This window comes from Eublepharis macularius, chromosome 9 (assembly GCF_028583425.1).
Source record: "Eublepharis macularius isolate TG4126 chromosome 9, MPM_Emac_v1.0, whole genome shotgun sequence".
Lineage (NCBI taxonomy): Eukaryota > Metazoa > Chordata > Lepidosauria > Squamata > Eublepharidae > Eublepharis > Eublepharis macularius.
This window is the reverse complement of record NC_072798.1, coordinates 309129-328909: the sequence shown is the minus strand read 5'-3', so window position 1 is coordinate 328909 and position 19781 is coordinate 309129. Positions and strand designations below refer to the sequence as shown.

The window sequence follows — 19781 nt, the reverse complement described above, 5'->3', positions numbered from 1 at the left end:
GCCTCTTTGGGTCGTTGGGGCTCCTTGGAGACCGGAATTGCTTGCCCTACTGTGTTTCTGACTAAAGCTGCTTTTTGCCTTTTCTTTGACCATGCTCCCCTGCCCCCGTTTCCTTTGATCATAATGTTATTTTCTTCATCCAAGTCATTTATCGAGATGTATTTGAAGGACTGTCTCACAGAGGCTGGCGTGGAGTTGTCTTCCCCTGCCCCAGAGGGTCGGACCGGAAACAACGAGTCAAAATTAAATCAAAAGAGTTTTCGGCTAAACATTAGGAAGACCTTCCTGATGTTGTGGCAGTTCCTTAGTGGAACAGGCTTCCTTGGGAGGTGGTGGGCTCTCCTTCCTTGGAGGTATTTAGGGTTAGATGGCCACCTGACAGCAATGCTGATTCTCTGACTCAATATGAACATACGCAGATCGGGAGAGGGAGGGCCTGAAGGGATGAGCTGCTGCGAGGCTCTCGTGGACCCTTCTTATAGGCCCAGGGTAATGCTGACCACCACTCTGGGGTCAGGAAGGACTTTTCCTCCAGATCAGATTGGCCAGGGATCCCAGCTGATCCAACATCAGCCATTTTGCTGGGTGAGGCCAGTGTGGTAGCACTGGTGGAGGAACAGAATGACCTTCTTGTACCTTCCTCTGATATTATTTTTCAATCTTAGAAGGATCTCTTTGATGCCCCCCCCCCAACCAGGTAGGATAGATGGTCGGAGCTGATGATCAGAAAATAGGTGTTTCTAGATATGGTTTACCTCCTTCTGCTGAATAGTCCTTATAGGCTTATTTACAATGGCAACAACTGTTGGTGTCCAAATATGGCACAGCAGCTTAGAGTGCTGCAGAATCTTCTTCGTTTTTCAAAACTCTCATTGAATCAACACAGAAAAAGAAACCAATTTGTTTATAAATACTTGCTGTCAGTTAATAAGTACGATATGCAGAGTCTCAGAGATGAATGGAACAGTGAGCTAGATTATCTAGTTCTAGAAAAGAAATGGGATATGGCTTTAAGACCTATACACGTTGATTCTATGGATCTTAAGCTGCAACTTATCCAACAAAAAATTATATTTAGGATATACTGGACACCATAATACTTCTTTAGAAAAAGATTAAGTATAGTGTCCAATTGTTGGCATTAAAACTTACAAGATACGTCCCTTAAGCATATGCTTTGGACACGTCCAGTCATTTGGGAGGAAGTCATTACTTGTATTAATTTTGTATTAGAATATTAATTTATTTTTGAGGATGTTTATGTATACATCGATGTTTATGTACTTTTAAATTATTTGTTTCATGGAACCTAACTGATGCTCAATGGAGCTAGACCCTCTGTGCCCTTACAGTTGCTAAAAAACTTATACTACGATGCTGGAAAGACAAAATCCCACTTCCTTTAACTCACTGGACTGAGGACTTTATAAACTTATTGATATTTGAACATATCACACATAGACAACAATTGCGTATGGACTTATTTTTAAGTATTTGGAGACCTTTTATAGAAACTTTATATAGATTCATCTGCATTGTTTTGTCGTTTCTTTTTTCTTTCTTTTTTTTTGCTTTGCACAAACACATAATTACACACACGCACACACACACACACAGGAAGAGCTTTCAGCAAACTAGGGAGCAACCCAGGTAAGCTCTTTTCCATGTTTTGTTTTCTCAGTCTCTTCTTTGGAGAAAAAATAAGTAGAGTTGATAGGACTGGGACCTTGGCTCTATATGCCTAGGTGAGGAACTTCCCAAACCCCTCTGCTCTGTTTCTGTGTGTTTTCTCTAAAGTAAATCCTACTGAATTCAATGGGGCTTACTCACAAGGCAATCCTATGCTCACACCCACTGATAATAGCTAAAGATCACTTTATTATGTATAAAACTATTAAAAGGTTTTAAGTTTGTTATACAGAACACTGCACAACTGTTTTTAGATTAGTTTTTATAGTTCATGAAGCTATAACCTGCAATTAGATAGCTGTGTACTCACATTCACATCAGAAAATGGTGAATAGCTTTGTGAGTGCAATAAGTATTTCAAAAAAAATCGACATTAGTAGGTGCATTCTGCTTGGATAACTTAAGTAATGGTTATAAAACAGACAAATCTGCCATTAAAAGGCTTGAGAACAATGGCTGTAAAACACCTATGGTTCAAAATTCCTGCGACAATAAATCAGTGGGTCACACCATACTGAGTACATTTGAACTTGTGAGTCAGCGATGTGCAATTCAGGTTCGGAATTCAGCAAAAATACTGGATTTTACCTAATACCGAACTCAAGTTTACTAGATATATTTGGTAAAATCCAGTAAACTTGAGGAGCTGCAGCAGCACGGTTCCTTGCTGTTCCTTTGCTAAGAAACAACAAGAAAAAGTGTTTTGTGAAGTTCACACCTTTTTTTTACCCGATGGGAGGAGGGTGGAGGAAGTCTGAGTGAGTCAGAGGCAGGAGGGGGAAGGAAGGAAGGAGAGGGGAGTGCGAGCCAATCCTTGCAGCAACTCTCCTGCTCTGGGCCAATCGGATTCTCGAGAAGGAGAGTGCCTTTTTTTGAAGTGCTGCAAGGAGTTTAATAGAAAATGGAGTGGCTGGGGGCACCTTCTTTGGGGGGCCATAAAATGCCCCCCCCCCCGGTGTCCAAGCTTCATGAAAAAGCAGTGTTGCACTTACCTGTAACTGTATATATATGGGATTGTGCATGCGCAGGCCTGCCAACTTCGGAAATTTTTATAGCTCAGAAACACCAGGGGGCACCCTCGCCTCCCAGTGCGCATGTGCAGCCATCTTTCCCACCAAGACAGCCACTAAGAGGCGGGGCGCCCCGACATACCCTCAGTCCTCTTTTGCTGCTGTATGCCAAGGTAAGTACCAAGAGCATTAGCGGGGAAGAAGGGAGGGCATGTGTGCCTGCACAGAAGACTTAGATGAACAGTTACAGGTAAGTGCAACTCTGTTTTTCATCTACGGTCTTCCTGTGCAGTCCCACATGGGAGATTACAAAGCTTAAATACCTGGTAGCCAAGAGTAGTCACAGGAAGATCGATTGCAGCACCGCTGTGCTCACTGCCATTTCCTTCCTGTCTAGGATGTCCAAAGCGTAGTGCTTGACAAACGTGTCAGCTGAGGCCCAGGTCACTGCCTTGCAGGTGTCTTGGAGGGGAAAACCTCTCAGGAGCGCCGCTGAAGACGCGTGGGACCTAGTAGAATGGGCATGAACTTCCAATGGGCAAGGTAAGTCAGCCATCTTATAACATAATAAAATAGTCTACGAACTGGCCTTGCTCTGGCCCGAAAAACACACAAAAAGGTGGGAGTTTATCCTAAAGGGCTTAATGCGTTCCAAATAAAAGAGGATCGCCCTATGCACATCTAAGGTGTGTAGGGCCCTCTCAGTTTCTGTGGTGTAATCACAGAAAAAAAATGGAAGGGAAATTTCCTGAGACAGGTAGAACTTAGAAACCACTTTTGGTAAAAAAATCGAGCTTGGTTCAGAGGACTACCTTTTCTGTGTGTATTTTTAAGTAAGGGGGCTCGCGGCATAACACTGCTAATTCACCCACCTGTCTAGCCGAAGTAACGGTCACTAGGAATACAACCTTCACAGAGAGGAAGCGTAAAGGGCAAGTGGCTAACGGCTTAAAAGGCTTGGCCATAAGTCTGGTCAAGACCAAAGGTAATGACCATTGAGGGGCTAAGGACCTTACAGGGGGAAACGGGTTGTTCAATCCCTTCAAAAATAGTTTAGATGTGTAGTGGGAGAAAACCGACTTCTGGTCCACCGGAAGATGAAAGGTGGAGATGGCGCTCAGGTACACCTTGATAGACGAATTAGACAACCCCCCTTGTTTGAGTTCCCACAGGAAATCCAAAATTTTGGCCAGGGGGGAAACTAGAGGATCCGAGCCTCTCCCCTGACACCAAATAGAAAACTTGTTCCACTTCAGCGCATAAGACTGGCGAGTAGACAGACGCCTTGCGTTCTCCAGTACTTGAGTCACTCCTTCAGAGAAGGCCGTCAGTTTGAGTCTGTCTACTCTGTGGTGAACCTCCCCTCCATGACAGCAGATCCAGCCTTATCGGGAACTGGTTCTCGGATCTTTAGTCTCATGAGAGTGTGGAACCAAGGCTGTCGTGGTCAATACGGGGCCATCAGAATGGCTGACGTCTTGTCTGCCTGAACCTTGCTGAGGACCCTGGCTAGGAGCGGGAACGGAGGGAATATGTAGAACAGGTGGCCTCACCATTAGAGTTGAAATGCGTCCCCAAGAGACTCGAGGCCTAGTCCTCCTCTGGAGCAATAATGAGGAGTCTTGTGGTTTTCCTCCGAAGCAAACAGGTCTATGTTGGGAAAACTCCATTCGGTAAAGACAGGACGTAAGTAAACGTCTTCGAGGGACCACTCGTGGTTGTCCCCTTGCAACCTGCTGAGGTGATCCACCACTGTGTTATCTATACCTGGGATATGCATGGCTTGTAGACAGACTGATCGGTCTATGGCCCAATTCCAGATTTTCATTGCCTCCCAGTACAGAGTCACAGACAATGTGCCTCCCTGCTTGTTTATATAAAACACAGCAGCTGTATTGTCCGTCACTATCTGGGTGGTCCTGTTCTTTATGATATCTGAAAAGGAGATCAAGGCATACAACACAGCTCTCAGTTAGAGTAAACTGATATGTTCCTGACATTCAGAATCGTCCCACACTCCATGTGCATAGGACCCTTCACAGTGAGCGCTCCAACCTAGATTGGACACATCAGTCGTGACAGAAATATCAGGCTGCCTATAACCTTATACAGGTCACGGTCATCCATCCACCAGTCTAAGGATAAAAGCATTGACCAGGGGATGCTAAGTCTCTTACTCTGGGAATCCCTCTCTGGGAGGAAAGTCGAGATAACCAAAGCTACAGAGGATGCATACGCAGTCTGGCCAAAGGCACTACAGCAGTGGTGGAGGCCACATACCCCAATAGGGTCTGAATTAGTCTGGCAGGCTGGAATCTGCATCTCTTAAACTTTTTAACTAACGTTTTCATCTTTATGACTCTCGCTGTAGGTAAGAACCCTTTATCCTGGATCCCATCAATGACTACTCCTAAGAATTGAGTAACTCTGGAAGGGGTAAGCTCGGATTTTTTTTGATCAACAAAAAGGCCCAGGCTAAGGCAGGTGGATAAAGTAGTGGGAAACCTGCCTGCTCACATCAGCTGACTGACCCACAATCAGCCAATCATCTAAACGGGAAGATACAACATCCCTGAACCCTTAAGGCGGCGATAACTACTACTACGCATTTCGTGAATACTCGCGGAGCAATAGGCAACCCAAAGGGCAGAACCCGGCACTGGAAAACACGGGTACCATAAGTAAAATGTAAAAAAAAATTATGTTCCTGAAAAATCAAAATATGAAAATAGCCGTCCTCTAAGTCTATAACTGCGAACCAGGACTGTGACGGTATTAAGGTTAGGACTGCCTGTAAGGTAGTCATTTTAAATTTACGTACCCGGACAAATTTATTCAGCTCATGGAGGTCCAGGATAGGACGGAGACCCTCATCCTTTTTGTCCACCACAAACAGGTTAGAATAAAACCCCAAGAGTGAGGAACTATTCTCAACTTCCTCAATGGCCCCTTTTTCTAGAAGGGCTGTCAATTCAGCTAATACCCCAGTTGAGACCCCTGAGGGGAGAAAGTAGCAACTGGGCAACTGTAAAAATTCAACTTTCTATCCAACTTCAATTATCTTTAAAACCCAAACATCAGAGGTGAGCTTACACCATTCAGAGAAAAAAGAACTTAGTCTGACTCTAAACAGCGGGTCAGGATCCTGTAATTGTCAAAACTGCTTGTGAGCATGTGTCTGCTCCTTAGGCTGCTGCTGGTGAGCTCCCTGTTTAGCCTTGTTTCCTTCTAGAAAAGGATAACTGCAGGCTTTGATAAGATCGCTGGGGCTGGTAGGCATACCCCTGGTAAGGGTGGAAGCAATGTTGTCTACCCCTTGTAAAGGATCTATACTGTGACCTGCCCAAGACGTGCTGTTGTGGAAGGACGCCATACGATCGAGCCGTAAGTCTGTCCTTTCGTCTCTTAGATAAATATTCATCCGTTTTCTCGGAGAATAAAGTATGCCCTTCAAAAGGGAGATCCTCAACCCTATTCCTTGTGTCCATCGGCAACGCTGTGGTCCTCAACCATGTGAATCTGCGGAGGACAACGGCCGAGAGAAGGGACCTAGCTGAAGTATCCGCCATATTGCGGCCAACATTAATTTAGTGGCAGGATAAACGGACCCTTTCTTCCTGAATGACCCTAAGAAAGATTCTCTGGTCCTCAGGTAACTGCGGAATGAAGGTTATTCCAGAGCAGCAACTAGTAAGCTGCCATCATTACAGTGTAGTTGGCAATCTTTATGCCAAAGGCTGCAGAAGTGTCAATCTTCCTGCCCATAGTGTCGATCTTTCTGCTCTGCTTGTCAGATGGGACAGATAAGGATCCCTGTTTAGGTCTAGCTAGCATATCCTCAGTGACAAGCGAAGAAGGAGGAGGATGCATCGACAAAAAGGGGCAGAGGTCATCCTTGGTTCCGTAGAGATTCTCTACTTTCTTGTTTGTAGCAGGTAAGGAGACCGGTTTCAGGCTGAAGCCAGTCAGAAGCTCAACAAAACCTTCAATCACCTGGAAGGTCACAGCGGGGGATGACCCAGAGTAAATATGCTTTAGGATTTTGTCCTGTGAGTGTGGTTCTGAGGAGACCACGTCAATTTCTAGTGCCTTGGCCATGCGCTGTAGTAATTCATTATATGCATGGAAGTCATCCGTGGGTGAGGCCTCTTCTGTCAGACCAATAGCTCCCTCGGGAGAGTCAGAGGGTGGTATATCCTAGGACCTCTGGTATTGGAGATCTTCCTCCAAACCCACTTCAGATAGATGTGGAGTGCGCCTGGAACCAGGGTAGGAATAGGCTCGTATGGAGGGGGACCTGGAGCGGTTCCTAAAACATCGGTCCGAGCAGTAGGAATCCTCCCTGTGGAAACTGCGGGGAGCTGGCTCATCCAGAAAATGGTGGTCTCTCGAATAGGGGTTGTCTTCTCTACAGGTGTATGGACTGTCCCTGCGCCCAGAGTGCTCTCTCCTTACAGGATGAATGTGGGGACCAGGAACGTTGACAGGGTGATCTAGACCTACCCAAAGGGGTAGGAGGCTTCTCCACCAATATTACATCCTCCTCAAATCCAGCTACTGGAGCAGGGGGTGCTGTGAGAAGAGGAATGGTCACCCAATCCTCGGCATTTCTTGCTGGGAGGTTCGGATCTGACTTCGGGCCAAGGTCTTGTAGGTTGCGGAGGGGAGATTACACTCTCCAAAATCGCTTTATCCCACTTTGAAGACTGATGTTTCTTCTTCTTTTTCTTCTCTTGACCAGTTCCAGACAGGTTTGAATGAGTCAGATCTGATGGTTCCAGAACCGAAGGGTCACTATGTCAGTTCCGAGGTGATCAACGCTCCAAAGCTGTTCCACTCCGAGGAGTTCTCAGTTCCGATGTTCTCGAAGCCATGGTCTCATCCTGGCGGGTACGAGGAGACCGGTCTGGGACCACTACTGGTGTCGAGGAAGTTCTGCTGCGCTGAGACCTCGATTCCGAAGGACCCAGATCTGACGGGGTGAGTATTGCTGGTTCCGAAACACTCCGAGCCAATGAAGTGGTCGGATCCAAAGGCAGTTGGGACTCGGAGTGGGCCGGTGAAGAGCAGGAGCGAAGTGTCTTGGCTCCTGAAGACTTGGGCCCAGGTTGGGTAGTCAAACCGGACAAGGCAGAAATCTTTGCCGCAGCCAGTGAATCCGTTGCCGTCATAATATGCTGCCATAAGGAGATCTGCAATCTCCCCGCCTGTTCTGCTCTGGACTTTGGGGTGAAGGTGCAGCAGTACTTACAAGCCTGCGTGTTGTGGGTCTCTCCCAGACAGTACAGGCAGTTAGAGTGGCCATCGGAGCGAGTCATTTTTCTGTCACAAGACACACGTTTAAACAAAGCCTTCTCCGACATTTTGAAGTGAAGAAAGTGTCTCGATCTACGAACGAAGAATGAGCTAGAACCTCTAGAGTTGGCGGCAAAAGAGGAACTGAAGGTATGTCGGGGGCGCCCCGCCTCTTAGTGGCTGTCTTGGCGGGAAAGACGGCCGTGCATGCGCGCTGGGAGGCGAGGGTGCCCCCTGGTGCTTCTGAGCTATAAAAATCTCAGAACTCGGCAGGCCTGCGTGTGCACAGACCCATGTGTGCCTGCACAGGAAAACCGTAGATGAACTTTGGAAGGTCTTGAGAGGACAGGTAGGAGTGAGTCCCCTCCAAATTCGGTGGATTTTGCATGCAAAATGCCACCTCCAGCCTCCTAGAAAGCCTCCCTCATTTTTCCAATAGGTAATTAATAGAGATTGGAGGTGGCTGGGTTCACCTTCTTTTTTGGGGCGGGGGGGGGGAAGCATAATTTTACGAAATTTACTTTAGATAGCTGAGCCGAACTGTGGAATGAATTCGGCATTTGGAGAATGCCATTTTTTCCCCCAGTTTGGCATTACTGAGCTGAATCAGCTGAATCTTTCTTTTTTTTTTTTGGCACACCTCTACTTGTGAGTCACCAAATCAAAAAGGTTGGGAACCAATGACTTAGAGGGGTTAGTCGTAGATCATCCAGAGTTTAGGCTATCATGCACATTTTTCCATTGCCCTTGTTCTATGTGGTCTTGTATTTTTTTTTAGATTTGAAGAGTTTATTGCTTTGGTGATACTTCATTTCCTAGGCTGTGCATTATGCTTAATAAATCATTTCCATTTACTCTGACCAACTGGGCAAGTCAGGACCCAGACCTGGGGTGGGACACAGGAGGCAGATGTTCAATTTGAAGTCCCTCCCTCTCTTTCTCATCTTCACACAGATGTTCCCAAAGAGGGTCATCTTGTATCCAAGTTCTGCCAATGCGGGGAGAAAAATGGCCCTGGGCCATTTGTCCCCAGGATTCTGTCCCTACCTGAGTGACGGGTTCTTCTCCTTGGACTTGGGCTGCACTGTCTGCTTGGTCAACTGGCCCGCTGTGAAAGCAAAGGTGTCAGAGACGTGCTGTGGGTAGCGCAGTTTGTTCAGGTGTTTCCTAAAGACCTCTGCACTCTCGGAAGCTACCTCCTCATCAAAGGCAATGCGCAGCAACTGCGGAACAACAGCAAAAGCTAGTCTCTTAAGCCAGGGGCATTCCTGGCAGAGCTGGTTGCCCCAGGAGGAGGAGCTGAAACCTCTCTTGATAAATCTATCCTCCAAGTGTGGGCCGAAATGCTCCTCCCCTCCATCCCACCCCTAACAGAAGCCTGCTTCCTCCTCCTGACTCTCACCTGGAATGTACAGGAGCGTAGCTGGAGCTGAGCGCAACCCTCCTGGATAAATTGATCCACCTGGGCCTGGACTGTGATCTTCTCCTCCTTGGTCAGGGAAGCAATGGGGAAAGAGCGGACCACCACTTGCTCCCCAACTAGGAAGGAGCAAAACAATAGGGTGCATTAGGTGTACCGTGGGGAAATGATCGCCACCCAGCACACAAATGGCTGCCTGGTGGAAGGGTAGAAGTGCCCCCGTGGGCACAGGCTCCCTGCTGTGTCTGCCAGCAGACTGAGTCACAGGCCCTTCCCAGGAAAGCCAGTACCTAATGGGTCTGTTGGGGTGCCCTTGAAAATGATGCGGTAAGTAGTGAGGAAGATGGCTCCTTCCGCAGGAAGCAGAGGTGGGCCACCCATGTTTCCACCCGCAGCTTCTTCCCTCCCATCAGGCATGAGATACACGCGAAGACCCTCCATCACACTTTCTTCGCCTATCAACAGACTTGGCCGGAGCAGCTTGGGCTGAAAGAAACAGCGTGAAAGAGAGCGCTCGGCCCTCAGCTGCCCTGCTGATTGGGAAGCAGAGCTCCACACACACACCCCACATGCCACAGCTCCATCAAGGGAACGTGCTGCCCCCTCCCCACACAAACGGTCAGAGTCACACTCCTTTCTGTCCTCCTCCTCCTCCAGTATAGGAGGCTCAGCCTTCTCAGCACTGCCCGCACATGCAAATGTTAGCTCCCATAAACGGGCCAATTCTCACCTTCTGTATTGGAGGCAGCCTCTTGCTTTCTCTATGCACTGCATCAAGGGTCTCAATGTGCATCTGGACAATGTCTGGAAGGCAGGGGGCGGGGGGGAGAGAGAGAAGAGTCACCATTCAAGAGAATCTGAACCTCACCCCCAACCCCTATGCATCAGGACATGGGGAAGGACCTACCCGGAATCATGACATGCAGCCCCTTGAGATGTTCGTTGGTGACACCACTTTCTGTGCAGACTTTGTCCACAAAGCGGTTGATGAATCGTACCACATAGTTGGCAACATCCGAGCTTTCGGCCTCCTCAAAGCCACTCTCCGTGTCATAGCTATCAGCCACGCTGCCGGCAATGCTGGAGAGGAAGCAGCGGGCATGAACTTCTTTTATCTCTGGGCTGCCTTCTCCCTCCCATAAGATGTAGCTTGGCACCGGTATATGCACGCACTTGCTCATCTGGGCCCTCTTCTCGCCATGCAGGAAACCATTGCCGCAGCCCTGAACTGTGAAGCAGGCAGCTCCAAGGGACTGGATCTGGCCAGGTCCGGCTGCCTCTTGCCCCAGAAAGCACTCATCTCCAAGGCCACATGGCACAGACCCCCCCCCCCTCCACCCTTGGTGAGCCAAAAGAATGTACAATACAGTTTTAAGGAAAAGAATGAAGCCCTGTGCCAGCTCACAGTGTGCAGACAAAGGAAATGGGAAACCCCTGCCAGGCACAGCCCATTCCGAAATATCCAGAAGAATGCTGGAACGGTCGGAGAGCGCGCCCCAGCCCCCTCCCAAAGTCAAACAAGGGAAGGCAGGACCACATCCTCAGTCTGACGGGCACGACCTGTGGCACCCCCTCCCCCTCTTCTTAAAGCACATGACCAACAGTTCACAAAATGGGGGGTCAGAAGGAAGACTTCCAAGCCTCTAAAATTAACTCTGTTTTTCCAAGACTATGCTTTGGAGCACAGCAATAAAGCTCACGCTTCTGCTCTGAAACAGGACCTGCTCCGGTCCCCCCCCACCCACCCCACCAGCTCTATTCCTTGAGTGCTCCTTCAGGAACTGCCCTCTTCCTCCCTGCCCCGCTGGACAGACCCTCCAAGGAGTCACCCGTCACGCTCCCCATTCAAGAGTCCAGCCGTGGCAGCTCCCTCACCAACCTCCTCTCTGCTCACGAAACCCTACTAGCCTTCTCGTCCCCCTCCACCCCCCTCCCTCCCTCGCCATTCCCAGCATTTTCCCACCCCAAGCTCTCACTTGACAACTCCCTATTCACTGCCACGGCCCTCTTCAGCGGCTTCCCTCCCGCCCTCGCCCCTGAGCCAGCTCCCTCGAGGCCCCCGAGGCCCTCCTTCCAAAGAGCCGGGGTTTGTCAGTCCCCCGCCTCTCATCTTACCCTCCCCCACTACCCGCTGCTGCCTTAACGCCCCTCTCCTCCTCCCCACCTTCCAGCTGACCCCCCCTCTCTCCTGCTGTTCCCACATGAGCTCTCCCCTGTGGCTGCTTTCCTCCTCTCTTTGCCCAGCCACACCTGTTGGTGATGAAGCTGTTGCTGACGCTCTCTGCATCCCCCAGGCCGGAGCCACGCAGCAGCCGGCTCTTGCTGGTGTCCAGGGGCAGCAGCAGGTAGCTCATGCGGTTGGCATAGTGAATAGCTTGGCTGAAGACGGTGCTCTCCTCCTTCTGGATCAGCTCTTGCTGCTTCTCGCGGCTGAGGGTGGGCCAGTGGCAGCACTGCTCTGCGGCAATCTCCAGGGCAGCCCTTTCTTTCTGTGGCCCTTCGTCGTTTCCCTAGCGAGGTCAGAGAACAGCACCAACCTCAGTCTGAAGCCAGGGCCTGGGGGGGAGGGGGGAGCCCCTTCTTTGCGGCTGCAGGCAGAAGGGTGTGCCCTACTTGCCCATGGCTCTGCCTGGCCCCTCACCTTCTGCACGCCATTCTCCTCCGCGCCCTCCAGGTAGAGAGCCCGGATGTGGTTCTGCACATCACAGTAGAACATGGCCTCCCAGAACTGTATGTTGGTCCACACCAAGTGTTCCTGCACGCAGCTGTAGGCAAACTGTGTGATCCCAGGACTGAGTTTCTGGGGGGAGTGGAGGCAGACAGAGAGTTTGCACAAGGACCCAGCAGAAAGCCCGACAGGCCCACCAGCTCACCCTGGCCTGGCTCTTCACCCGGCACCATGGCCCACAGGGGATGGCTGGAGGCTTTCACATACGCCCAGAAGGCTTCTTCTTGATCTCGCCTACCTGGCCCCTGTACCCACAGGCTACTCACGCGGCAGAAAGCGGTGACCAGCGGCAGAAGTGCAGCAGCAACCCCATGTTCATCTGTGGCACTGCAGTCCTGAGGACAGACACGGAGGAATGTCAGCACAGAACAGAGAGAATCATCAAAGCACCTCAGGAAGATTTTCAGATAATCTAGAGAATCCAGACAGGTAAACAGGCTGGAAAACTGAGCTAAAACTAACAAAATGAATTACAACAGAGATAAATGTAAAGTTCTGCATTTGGGTAGGAAACAGAAAAGGCATAATTATATGCTGAGGGCAGCAGTATATGTGAAAAGGGTCTGGGGGGTCTAAGTAGGACATACACTGAACACGTGTCAGCAGTGTGATGCTGTAGCTAAAAAAGCACATGTGATTTTTGGGCTGTATCAACAGGAGTATAGTGTCCAGATCATGCAAAGTGATGATATTGCTTTGCTGTAGTTAGACCTCACTTGGAGTAATGAGTTCAGTTTTGGGCACCACAATTTAAGGAGGATGTTGACAAGCTGAAACGTGTCCAAAGGAGGGCAAACAAAGATGGTGATGGGTTGGAGACCAAGTCCTATGAGGAAAGGTTGAGGGATCTGGACATGTTTAGCCTGGAGAGGAGGTTAACTGAGAGGCAATATGATAAGCCCTCTGCAAGTATCAGAAGGGCTGTCACACAGAGGATGGAGCAGAGTTGTTTTCTGTTGCCCCAGAGGGCTGGACCAGAAACAATGGCTTAAAATTAAAGCAACATTAGGAAGAACTTCCTGAGAGAGCTGGTTCCTCATTGGAACAGGCTTCTTTGGGAGACGGCAGGCTCTCTTTCCTTGGTCCTTAAGCAGCAGCTACCTGACAGCGATGATAATTCTCTGACTCAATACAAATGTGCACAGATCAGGGGAGGGGCTGCATGAAGAGAGTGAGGTGGAGCGGGGCTCTCGTGGCCCTTCCTTACATGGTCAGGGTAATGCTGACGGCCACTTTGGGTTCCTCCAGGCCAGATTGGCTGAGGGTCCTGAAGGGGTTTTTTTGCCTTCCTCTGGGCATAGAGCAGGGGTCACTGGGGGAGGTGGGGGTGTCAGGAGGCTGGCAGCATCTGCCATTCCCATACCTGGGGGTGGGGGGGCTGAGGCTGGAGGTTATGAGGTTATGATGTTTATCTGCTGCAGCCGTGGTTCTCAACTCTCCCAGGATGTGTATTCTTGCTGGAATTATCCCTCTCAGGCTACACTTGTTCCCAGCCACTGGGAAGGAACCCTGAACCCCGTGTCCTCCTCTGCACGGATAGTCCCCCCCTTCTCTAGGGAGGAGGGAGTGGGATGCCAGCCTGTGAGTGACAGATGCTCGCGATACTTTGTTGTGCTTCGTTCCTGACAATGACCCTCGTAAGATCATGAACAAGCAACTTTTCAATAAAGCTCTTACTAACAGGCAGTGGAGTCTCCAGAAGGTTACTTGGCAGACCCTTACCGGCCAGGGGGGTGGGGAGATAGCTCTGAATTTCCTGCGTTGTGGAGGGCACTGGACTAGATGACCCTTGGGGTTCCTTCCAGCTCTAGGTTCCCATGCAAGTTCTCTCCTTCCCGGCCCCCTGTATCTGCAGCCCCAAACCTGTAAACAGCAGTTCATCATGCGGACAATGAAGTCAAACTGCTGATGGTCCAGCACCGCTCTATTCTGCAGCACATGAAGGTTCAATTCCTGAGTCAGACAGTGCCGAGCAGCCCGGCTCTTCATGGCTCGCAGCACAGCGGGGAGAAGCTGTAGGGTGTCAAGGATGGCACGTCAGAGAGACCCTGAACTTCAGCAGCTCAAGAAACAGTGACGGGAAAAGGTCCCTTTCCCTGCAAGGATGGGTGCTACAGGCCAAAACCGTCTTTGCACTCTCCCCCACAAACACCAGAACCCATACCCTTCCAATCAGACACAAGGATAAACAGGACTCTCAGGACAAAGGACAAATGGCTGCAGTCCATCAAGCACCACAACCATACATATGGTTGCAGCGGACACAGCTCTGATCTCTGCTAGTGATCACAGTTTTCACTTTAGAACCAGGATTTTAGTCCTTGTGAGAACAATGGATACACCAGTGCACAAACTTCAGAGGAAGGCCACCGCCTCCGCCTCCGCCCTGTTGCTGGCCCTCCATCAACAACCAGCTGGCCACTGCGTGAGACAAGGAAGCTGGACGGGATGGACGGCCAAAGTACTTCCTCTGCACGTATTGTAACAGGCTTTAGAAAACAAGCCCTGCAGTGCCTTGTCTCTTTTCTCCATGGTTGGGGACAGAGGGTGGTGCTGGGGGAGAGCTTATCCACACGCCAGCCTTTGGTGCGTGGTGTCCAGCAAGAGGCAATACTCTCCCCGCTTGCTATTCAACCTGTACATGCACCCCCTTGCCCAGCTGGCGCAAAGTTTCGGACTGGGTTGTCACCAGTACGCAGATGACACCCAGTTGTATCTGCTGATGGGTGGCCGGCCTGACTCTGCCCCTGAAGTCCTAGTGAGAGCCCTGGAGGCTGTGGCTGGATGGGTAAAGCAGAGTCAGCTGAAGCTGAACCTAGTAAAGATGGAGGTCCTGTACTTGGGCCAGGGATTGCCAGATTTGGGGATCCGGCTCCTGACCATTGATGGGGCACCGATAGTGCCTGTGTCATCGGACCAGAGTCTTGGAGTGACACTGGATTCCTCCTTATCGATGGAGGGCCAGGTCACGGCAGTTGCCCAGTCTGCATTTTTCCATCTTCGACAGGCCAGGTAGCTTGAGCCATATCTGTCAACCCACGACCTAACTACAGTGATCCATGCAACGGACACCTCCAGAACAGATTACTGTAACTCGCTCTACACAGGGCTTCCCTGGGGCTTAACCTGGAAATTACGGCAGGTCCAGAACACTGCTGCACGCGTTCTGATGGGCACGCCATACAGGGCACACATTACTCCCATCTTGCAGCAGCTGCACTGGCTCCCACAGAGTTCCGGATTAGGTTCAAGGTTTTGGTTTTAACCTTTAAAGCCCTAAACTGACTGGGACCAGCATTCCTGCAGGACCGTCTCTCCCCACATGTACCCCGGAGAGCATTAAGATCGGCAAATAAGAGCTTGCTGGTGGTCCCCAGCCCCGGGGAGGCCCAGCTGGCCTCGACCAGGATCAGGGCCTGGGCTTTTTCAGTCCTGGCCCCAACCTGGTGGAACTCTTTTTCAGCAGACACCCGGGCCCACCAAGATCTTATGTCCTTTTGGCGGGCCTGTAAGACAGAGTTGTTCCACCAGGCATATGGCTGAGGCTGGTCTTTGACCTTCTGACTGCTTAGGTGCCTCCCTACTGGTCTCCCGCTAGGGGGGCAACAAAGTCATCTGCCCGCCATAAGTGCTGTCACCATAATACGATCAACCATGGCCCCCCCACCCACTCCTCTTGGATTGTTATATGTTCAGATTGGGGAAATTGGAGGGGGCTGCCATCTGATAAGTTGTTTTAGGTATTTATGTGTTTAAGTTTTAGTATTTTAAATCTTACTTATATATGTCATATATTTTAAATGCTCATTCAGCATTTTATTGTACCCCACCCTGAGCCTGTAAGCAGGGAGGGAGGGAGGGCTAAAAATCGAACAAATAAATAAATAAATAGATTTATTTAAAATACCCCACCCTGCTCAGGGTCCCCAAGGTAGCAAACATGAAAATATTTCAAGCATTACAACAGAGTTTAAAATACCAATATATATAAAATATTTTAAACAAATAAAATATATAAATACACAAACAGCAAGGACAGTTAATAAAATTTAGTGAGGGAATGCCAAACGGAACAAGAAGGTCTTTTACTGCTGGTGGAAACCAACTATCTTGAATGACTGATCCTGGGGAAGGTGTCATAATCGAGAAGGCCCTGCCTGTCTGGCTTCATATGATGGGGCACTCAAAACAGGGCCCCCAAAGATGATTGTAACGAATGGTCAGGGAGGCTCCGATGGGAGTAGACAGCCATTAACGTATGCAGGTCCCAAGACATTCAGGGCTTTAAAAGCTCTAACCCTAACCCTGAATTGGGGGAAGGAAGAGAGGTTATAAAAACCCTGGACATGGGAGAGACAGGCCTCTTCCATTCTGAGCAGCTCTTCCGATGCCCACAAGCCATGATGGACAAGCTTTCAGGAAGAGACTCCACCTTTTCCACGAGGCAGGGAGCAATGAAGATGAGTCCCAGCCTGGAAATCTAAGCCAACTTTCTGCAAATTCAAGTGAAGGGAACTTTTTTTGTTCCCTTGCTAAACCTGAATAGCTCAAGCAGAATGTAGGTATTCTTTTATTCACTGGTTAAACTTTCTTATATTCTAAATGCTCTAAGTCTGATCTCTGGAAAAACACCATGTCCACTGGGTCTTGCTATCTAAACAGTTGGAGGGGGAGCAGAGCTCTCCATCCCTGGAGCAGAATAGCCATAAAGTGCTGTGACAGATCTATCCCATGCTAGCTGGTGGAAAGGCAGCAGCTAGACAGGGCCCCTTGTTATAGTAATATAGATTAAAGCACATTGCACTACAGCAAAATACAGGTATTTTAATGAACTTCTGAACTTGGCATGAACTGTCTTGTATTTTTTTCTCACATGTTGTATAACCAATACAGGTGTACTTTTATCTTTGACAGCTAATTAAAAATAGTGGACAGTATCTAGGTTAATGTCTTCCAGTCATAGAATGGACCGATGCTGATCTACTCACTTAACTCTTCCTGTCATTTTTCACAGATTTATAGTTTTATTTTGCAAGTTGGATATAACATCACTTATTGGCTAATTAGAATGTTATACAATTGAATTAAGCATTAAACCAATCATGGTTTATCTGTGCTATCACATGAAAAAGATCTTAGGTTTTTGATTAAGATAACTTATAAAAATGCCAACTCAGATAGCCATGTCAGAAATCTCATGAGGACCGAGAGAATCTTACCTTTGTATTGTATGCTATGGGAATCGTAATGGGTTTCAGAGAAACTTGTCTGAGAGTTAATTAGGAAATGTTAGCAAACCTCATTCTTATTGCTTTTCTGTGTTCCATCTTTGTAGGATTTATGTTTTGATATCTTGCTTCTTTAAAAGACTAGGGTGTAGTTCAATAAAAAGAAAGAAACTCTAGAAGGACTCTGTGGGTCTTGATGGGGAAAAGCTTTGCAAGAAGAACCCTATAAATAATGTACTGATAAGCAGCACTGCTAAGAAAGCCAGTTCTGTTTTGCAGGTCTTAACTAAGTGCTGAAAGCTGTCCAAGAGTAAAGATCAATCTTTAATCTGAGATAATGGAAGCCTTAGTAAGACATGGCTAAGAATACATTACACTCAACACAGCAACAGAGGTTCAGCGTTAGATGTGTGGTTCTGTCCAGCAGGAGATACTCCTAAGAGTCATTGGGGGGCATCTGGTGGTTACCCCATTGGTAATTGTCACCCCCCCCCGAGGTCCCTCTGAGCTCCCAGGGGTCCGATCCAGAGGAGCAGGGGAGCATTTGCAAGCCCGTTCCTTCACATTAGACCAGGACATAATGCACTGGCCACAAATTACTCCTGTAGAGAGCTGCTGGAGCACAGTAGTTTAGTTGTCATGCTGTGAATCAGCACTGCTGGTTCATCTCCCACTCCTGCCATGAGCTCAGCAGGTGGCCTTGGGTCAGTCACTCCTCTCAGCTCAGTTCCTCAGCTGTATTGTGGGGATAATAACAATGCTGACTTTGTTCACCTCTCTGAGTAAGTACTAATCTGTCTAGAAAAGCGGTATGTAAGTACACTGTTGTTATTTAAAATATTTTTATCAGTGATCTGGATAAAGGGGTAAACGGGCTACTCATTAAATTTGCTGATGGTACCAAATTGGGAGGAGTGGCAAACATCCAAGAAGAGTTAAAATTTAACAAGACCTGAATACTCTGGAGAAGTGGGCAGTTGTGAACAGGATGCAATTCAACATAGATAAGTGCACAGTATTACATCTGGGCCACAAAAATGGGAAGCACAAACACAGGATTCTGGGTAGTAGTGTATGTGAAAGAGATCTTGGAGTAAGAGTGGACTGTAAACTAAATATGAGCAGTCGGTGTGATGTGCTGGCAAAAAAGGCAAACTCAGTCTTGGGTTGTATCAAAAGGGCCATTGCATCGAAATCGCAGGAAGTCATAGCCCCTCTCTATACTGCCTTGGTCAGGCCGCACCTGGAATACTGTGTGCAGTTCTAGAGGCCTCACTTCAAAAAGGATGTGGACAAAATCGAGAGGGTGCAGAGGAGAGTGATGAGGATGATCAGGGGTCTGGAGATTGAGCCCTACGAGGAAAGGCTGAGGGCCTTGGAAATGTTTAGTTTGGAGAAGAGGAGGTTGAGGGGGGACATGATTGCTCTCTTTAAATATCTGAAAGGCTGTCATTTGGAGGAGGGCAGGGAGCTGTTCCAGTTAGCAGCAGAGGGTAGGACCCGAAACAATGGGCTTAAATTACATGCAGAAATGTACCGGCTGGATATTAGGAAAAACTTTTTCACGGTCAGAGTAGTTCAAAGGTGGAATCGGCTGCCTAGGGAGGTGGTGAGCTCCCCCTCACTGGCAGTTTTCAAGAAGAGGCTGGATGAATACTTGTCAGGGATGCTTTAGGCTGATCCTGCACTGGGCAGGGGGTTGGACTAGATGGTCTGTATGGCCCCTTCCAACTCTATGCTTCTATGATTATTATTATTATTATTATTATTATTATTATTATTATTATTATTATTAACACGCTTTTGAGGAAATTTCGGTATCGAACTGTCCTTACCTAAACTATACTCAGGATGCACTCGGTTCTCTTAACAAAATGATAGAGAACAGGAAAAATGCAGCTTCCTGGTTCTCTTCCTTTGCAGAGAGTGCTTAACCTCATTTACTGTTAAATATTTTAACATTTTAATAAAAGAGTTTTTAAAAAGTGAGTTCATCTTTCTTGATGCAGAGTTTGAGATGTTTTTACTACTAATTGCAATGATTTATTCACCTCATTTATCCCTTGCCTCCTCTCTGGTGGGGACCCCAAACTCCGTGACATGATTCTCCTCTCCCATGAAGTCAGTTAGGCTGAGCGTGTCTGACTGGCCCAATGTCACCCAGCAAGCTTCCGTGGCAAACTAGGACTTTGAATCTGGGTCTCTCAGATCCCAGTCCATCAGTCTAACCCCTACAACCACACTGGCTCTCTAGGAAATACCGTTAACCTGAGAAATTCTTTGTTGCAGAATGTTGTGTGATAGCCACTTCTCTGATACATTTCAGAAAGTTTTGCAGACTGCAGAACGATAGGTCTATTAATGGCCATTGTCCATTACGACTATGACTGAAAGCTCAACATTCAAAGTCA

The 19781-nt window shown here is 48.4% G+C and overlaps 1 protein-coding gene across 3 annotated transcripts in view; it reads right to left on the bottom strand.

Annotated features, from left to right (window-relative positions):
* Positions 1-19781, bottom strand: part of SBF1 (SET binding factor 1) — a 115731-nt gene that overhangs the window by 21215 nt on the left and 74735 nt on the right. For all 3 annotated transcript variants that reach the window (XM_054987925.1, XM_054987926.1, XM_054987927.1), the window contains exons 16-24: positions 14006-14155; positions 12409-12477; positions 12056-12214; positions 11665-11924; positions 10322-10494; positions 10145-10218; positions 9705-9900; positions 9397-9533; positions 9042-9217 (exon numbers count right to left, since the gene is read on the bottom strand). In XM_054987925.1, coding sequence (XP_054843900.1) covers positions 9042-9217; positions 9397-9533; positions 9705-9900; positions 10145-10218; positions 10322-10494; positions 11665-11924; positions 12056-12214; positions 12409-12477; positions 14006-14155 — 1394 coding nt within the window. The remainder of the gene's footprint in view (positions 1-9041; positions 9218-9396; positions 9534-9704; positions 9901-10144; positions 10219-10321; positions 10495-11664; positions 11925-12055; positions 12215-12408; positions 12478-14005; positions 14156-19781) is intronic.